Source organism: Oncorhynchus nerka, linkage group LG5 (assembly GCF_034236695.1).
Source record: "Oncorhynchus nerka isolate Pitt River linkage group LG5, Oner_Uvic_2.0, whole genome shotgun sequence".
In the NCBI taxonomy this organism is placed as follows: Eukaryota; Metazoa; Chordata; class Actinopteri; order Salmoniformes; family Salmonidae; genus Oncorhynchus; species Oncorhynchus nerka.
Genome location: NC_088400.1, coordinates 59,167,881 through 59,174,563, shown reverse-complemented (window position 1 = coordinate 59,174,563; position 6,683 = coordinate 59,167,881). Strand labels below are relative to the sequence as shown.

The 6,683-nt window shown below is 41.5% G+C and overlaps 1 protein-coding gene across 1 annotated transcript; it reads left to right on the top strand.

The window, feature by feature from the left end:
- Nucleotides 1–656: 656 nt before the first annotated feature.
- On the top strand, nt 657–5,768 carry LOC115129737 (SLIT and NTRK-like protein 1). The gene has a single exon (XM_029660407.2). The coding sequence runs from the start codon at nt 1,280–1,282 to the stop codon at nt 3,377–3,379; it is 2,100 nt and encodes a 699-aa protein (XP_029516267.1). The 5' UTR covers nt 657–1,279; the 3' UTR covers nt 3,380–5,768.
- Nucleotides 5,769–6,683: the final 915 nt, after the last annotated feature.

Below are 6,683 nucleotides of genomic sequence, written 5' to 3'. Positions count from 1 at the left end.
TGATTAGATGTAGTTAATTATTTTACCGCATTCAACAGCAGTCCCTAGCAGAGAGATAGTAACATTCACCTGAAGAATGAGAGTCAATCACCACCTTCCGGAGACACCTGAAACCCCACCTCTTTCAGGAATACCTAGGATAGGATAAAGTAATCCTTCTCACCCCCCTTAAAAGATTTAGATGCACTATTGTAAAGTGGCTGTTCCACTGGATGTCTTAAGGTGAACGCACCAATTTGTAAGTCGCTCTGGATAAGAGCGTCTGCTAAATGACTTAAATGTAAATGTAAATGTAATTCACCCTGGAGGGCACTCGCATGCTGGGCTTGGTGCAATACACACACCAGGTATTATTATTCTTCATAAAATGCGCAAATGAATCATTAGATGAGGTTATAACCAACCCCCGATTTGGAAACGAGTTGTCTCCAATACCTTGGCAACGCGTTATGTCGTCTAGTCTACTTTTTTTTAAACAACAGAAGCGGACCTAAAGCAAGGATTCAGTCTAATCAGTAACATGACATAAGGAACGTCGTTTGGAATCCATAACCTTGTTGGCTTTAGAATGGGAATATTATTGGTCAAAAAAAGACAGAACAGATCAACAGCTTTTAGTGTGAACATTTTAACGCTTTCTAGTCCTGTATGTGGATAGATTTTTTTCAGCATTCCCTCAGACGATGGATTTTTTCCATTGCAGCTCAGTAGAGGGTGTGAGATCTTTCTAAGAGCACCGGGCTAGAACGAGCACAGTCTCTGTGTAACCTCTTTGTGATTAAAATCCACCAAAGGAAAGCACTGGAAACAAAAGCAAGGAAGACACCGAAAGGTGTGAGGAATGCGTTTTTTTGTTGCAGTGGCAGTGTTAACAGCACTACATCTCCAGCGTCGGGTGTGAATTCAGCACCGAGGGGGAAAGAACAGCACCCACTGCTACCGCAGCACGACGAGAAAATCACGGATTTATAAAATTTGCAAGGTCAGTCAATACCGATCGAAAGCCCAAAAATGTGTCGACTGCTATTGCGGTTTGTTGTTTTCAATTATTTTCATACCAGCAAAAGGATCCATTCGATCTGAGGCAATTCTATATGGTCATTTTAAAGCTGGACGCCTGGACGTAACGGGCTAGAAGAGCATGGATATTATAAAGGACTGTCGTCATTTCTTTTAGACCCGTCGGGTCTATCTTTTTGAGGATAAACTGGACTAAAAACATTGACTCAACAGCTCGTTTTCATGTCTTGAAATCGGGGATGAATTGTTTGTATTGAAAATGCTGCTTTGGATTGTCTTGCTGAAGGCGGCTCTTTGTGTTGCTATTGGAAATGTTACAAGGGACATTTGTAAGGAGCAGATCTGCTCCTGCAATGAGATTGAAGGCGATTTGCACATTGACTGCGAAAAAAGAAGCTTTACTAATTTGCACCATTTGACTGGTCCCAGTTCCCAGTTTTATCACTTGCTATTGCATGGGAATTCTTTATCCAGGCTTTTCCCCAATGAGTTTGCTAACTTTTACAATGCCGTAAGCTTGCATTTGGAAAACAACGGTTTGCATGACATTGTCCCTGGTGCTTTTCTGGGACTGCAGCTCGTGAAAAGGCTACACATAAATAATAACAAGATACGGTCATTTAGGAAGAGCACCTTTCTTGGTTTAGATGACTTGGAATATCTTCAGGCTGATTTTAATCTATTGAGAGACATTGACCCGGCCGTGTTCAGGGACTTAAATAAACTTGAAGTGTTAATTCTAAATGATAACCTCATCAGTGCACTACCTATAAATGTGTTTCAACACGTTCCCATCACCCATCTCGACCTGCGAGGGAACCGAATCAAAACGGTGCCTTATGAGGGAGTTCTCGAACAAATACCGGGCATTGCGGAGGTTTTATTGGAGGATAACCCCTGGGACTGCAACTGTGACCTGGTTTCCCTGAAGGAATGGCTGGAGAATATACCGCAGAACGCGCTTATCGGCCGGGTGATCTGCGAGGCTCCAACGCCACTACAAGGGAACGACTTGAACGAGACATCGGAGATGGATCTGTGTCCTTCAATAAAAAGTGGTGCTGACGAGAGTTTAGTTGCACCTCCTACCCAAGAGGAGACCTCTGTACCTGGGCCCGTTCCAACGCCTTATAAAGCTAGTGGTGATCCTGGGTCCCCAACTCCAGGGAATGGGAAAAAGGGACGCTCTAAATCGCACTGGCAGTTGAAAACGAAGCCCACATCTATGACAGGTGTGAATGGGGAGAGAGAGCAGCTGCAGATTGTGCAGAACGCATCATGCCCTGTGCCATGCAGCTGCAAGCTCATTGGATCCCGGCAGGGGTTAGGGGTTAACTGCGAGGGCAAGAAGATAGAGAACTTGGCTAACCTAAAACCCAAACCCATCACTGCGCACGAATTAAACATGAGAGATAACAACATCCATGCTATAAAAAAGAACCATCTCAATGGCTATTCAAGTCTGAATCTCCTTGATTTGGGTGGAAACAACATCAAATTGATAGACAACAGCACTTTTCAAAACCTCACCGAATTAAGATGGTTGTACATGGATAAGAATTACCTGGATACGCTCATTGCGGAAATGTTCATTGGACTTCAAAATCTGGAATATCTAAGTTTGGAATATAATGATATACAGCTGATACTGGCAGGCACATTCAGCCCTCTGCCTAATCTGCGTGTGCTTTTCCTCAACAATAACTTGCTGAAAGCGCTACCTGTGGATACTTTCCTTGGAGTGTCTTTATCAAAGATTAGCTTGCATAATAATTATTTCACATATCTCCCTGTCGCAGGGGTCTTAGATCAACTCAATTCGATCATACAAATTGATTTGCATGGGAACCCTTGGGATTGCTCGTGTAATATTGTCCCTTTCAAACAGTGGACGGAGAAACTGGGGGCAGATGTGATCGTTAGTGATCTCAAGTGTGAGTCCCCAGAAGAGTTCTGGAAAAGGGATTTCCGTCACGTCCGAAATGATCTGATGTGTCCCAAGCTGTATGACAAAATCTACCCCACCTCTCTCTCCAAAAACAGCACTTTCACCGCAGACACGGGTACGCGCTCGAACTCCTATGTGGAGCCGAACAGGGTATCCATCTCTGTACTAGTCCCTGGGCTACTACTGGTATTTGTCACGTCTGCGTTCACTGTTGTAGGGATGCTTGTCTTCATCTTGCGGAATCGCAAGAGATCAAAGCGGAGGGATGGTAATTCCTCTGCGTCAGAGATAAATTCCTTGCAGACAGTGTGCGACTCGTCTTATTGGCATAGCGGGCCTTACCATGCAGACGGGGGCGCGCAAAGAGGGTTTGACTGTAGCGCCCATTTCTCTCCAACAAATGATGCGTAAAACGACCACTGACAATAAAACCTGGAATACAAACAGACAGGCAGATATACTGCGTTCTGTTGACACAATGGCAATTGAAGAACAATAAACAAATGCTATGTTACTAAGCTTCTTCACCTGCTTTTTGTCGGAGATACACAATTTTTGTTTGCTCCAGTTGACTGTGGTGCCAATGAGTCTGCTACTGAACCAACTGTAATATATGTATAGACCCCCTCCCCGCCCCCCCCATCCCAGTACAGCTATTTGCCGCAATCAGACTGACTATCTGAGAGAGAAGATTCGGGAAATGGTGCACGAGCGCATGAATGTAATGTAAATAACTGACTGTATCATATCTGCATGATTTCGCATGGTTTCAACACACACTGGGGAACCATACCATAATTAACGAAGAAGCCAACCCGACCCTTCTTTCATGTTATCAATATGAATATATACAGTATATATATACATATAAAACCATATATGAATATATACAAAGTGCCATTTCTCTATTTTTTTGTGAACTGCGTTATAGGATTTGTATTTGTTGTTTTAAAACTGTTAAAAAACGGAAAAAGAACACATTTGGATGAAGAAGAAGATGAACGCTGTGTCCACGCATGTTCTTTTTTGTTTGTTTTATAATTTGATTGTCGATAAATATCGGGGTTATTTATAATTGGTGCAAACCTTATCATATCTGCACATTCATCTCTTTATGAATGTATAATGTGTTATTTTATGGTGTGCCAATTGTTGAATTTCAGATGTTCGGGATGCAGATGAGCATGACCAATTAACGTCACTCAGATGGTTATGCTGCAAGGTTAATGTAGCTAAAAACAGTTCGTGGTTTTGTGTGTTAATGCCTATAGCCTGCTTTGGGGGAGAGGAGAAGGCTTTACCGAATTATATGGGGGTTTTCTAACTGCATATTTTTTCAAAATTAAAATGTTTTCAATGGAAGTAATGGTATGTGCATTTCGATCTATGTACAGAGCGCAGGTAGACTAAAATGCTTTTTTATGTAAAAAGTATTCCTCCACAAAGCGTAGGCTATGATTCACCTCCATTTATGTGAGCTTTTGTAAAGCCATCTACTGTGTCCAAATAATAGAAATGGACTTACATTTTTTAAACTAACGTGCTTAAAATAGATTGGGCAATGGTCAGTTTGCATACAGTAAAACAAAAATAAAACACACGTTTTAGCATTCGACAGTATTCGTCTGATGCTATAGGGAAGACTAGGCAGGATCACCGCATTACTCTAGACGAGGAAACTCACGATGTCGCTGTTGGTGCATCTTCTCCATTGGAGGGAGGGCTGAGGTATAGGAGTTTTGCAAAAGGGCGTTTGGAATGGGAATCTTTATCTTGAGATGTTAATTAAATCGTCTATGAATGGGCAATGATGCATTAAGAAACATATATATTATTCAATCTTAAAAGTGTTCAGCAGTCGGTCTGTTGCCCAATGCTATGACATTTTACTGAGCAACTATAATGATATCAAGATGATGATTACAGTGTACAATAATGCTTAGCACTAAAGGTGATATTCTGATAATCCATTCAAATGGATCAATGTCACTGATTCTGCAGTATCACGGTACAGATCGTAGGATTGTGAAATGTTTTTTCTTTGTTTTATATATATATATCAATGAATACTGTGTAAATTCAAGCTCTGAATTCGTTTTGTTCATACTGGTTTTTTATTTTTCATTAGGATCAGGTCCATCAATGTACCCACTGTATTTAATTATCTTATAAATAAGCATATGTGCAAGAGACCCCACTGCTACAATCAGTTTTGGAATAGTCTTGTCAATAAGGAATGACAAGTCAGACTGGCCTGCAGAAGGTCAAAGTGCTCAGAACCATTTCAATATCAAACATGTCTCAACCCTGTCTGTTTCATCATTTATCTTAATACAGCAACAAGCATTTTTCCCAGGCCTTTTTAACACTGTGGACTGACAGACTATATGGTTAAATGTGTGACTGTATTAGCAGAACAATGTTCATTGTCGAGTGACTGGGCTGTGTGTGTGTGTCTATACATTTAAATAATTAGAATTATTGATTAAATGTGTGTGCGAGTGCACTAGTGTCTGTCTACATGTGTGTGTATGTCTGTATGCCCCCCCCCCCCACACACACACCCACCACCACCACTAAATGTAACCAATCACATAGGCTGACCTTGGGGAGTATTATCTTAGCAGATCTTTGGCAACAACAGTGCTGTCCATCACTTCAGACTCCAGATTGTTGGTGTATTGCTTCAAAGGGTAATTATCCATCTCTACTGTGGAACGTTTTACCATGACTCATGAATTATTGGTCATATCTCAACGCTGTGTCCCAGAGTTACATTTATATGCTTTACTACATTTGACCTGCTTCTATTTTGTTAAATAAAATGTGGTTGAGGTTGAGTGAAATCTATGGGTTTCAAAGACATTTCATTATTACTTGTGTTGAACTGAACCACAATATAATTTGATATGTGTGTGCTAAATGGGCTTGTTTTGTTTCAATAATAACCATTTGGTCTGTGCTGTCCATGGTTCTGAAAAGGTTTGCTGTGCTATTGCATTAGCAGAAAAATGCTAATGCAGCCGACTTATATCAGCACCATGGACAGCACATGTCTCTGCCAATGAGATAGCAGTCATATTGGGTGTTCAATGTACTCCATGGTTTCATCTCTGAGGTAATGCAATGCTGTCAACTATTATGCCTGTGTTTGGGTACATTCAAAATACCGAATATTATGTTGCTTCTGATGGCAGGAGTATGGTGCTTGCAACATCAGAGTTCAAGTTTGACCCCAACACGGGCTTCCTCCTCTTATCCTCATATGCAGTATTACATGATGTTTGACCAAAGCATTCACTGCTCTCAGTTTTTATCAAATGTGAGCCTTTGTTTTACAGTACAGCAATGCAAAGGTGCTGATCCTTTGTTCATTTGCGAAGAAGATACTGGCTGGTTATTTCAAGGTGAAATACACGCAACCTGAATTCCTTGGAAAAGTCATTTTGATTTTTGATATCAACCACTGTCCAGTTATGTGCTGCAGTTTACAGATCAAAGCCTAACCTTACTGTGGCTTTGCTCTCTGCAGCGATTTTTATTTTAGCTGTGAACCCCAGGTGTGCTCTGTACAGTTCTGACCAGAGCTTAACTTACTCTTGTTTTGCTCTCTGCAACCCCAGCAGGCTACACACACTTAACAGATCATCTCCCTGAGAAGCTGGCAGCTTGTTGCAACCCTCGCAGCACGGCACCCATCAGCAGCACACCTCGG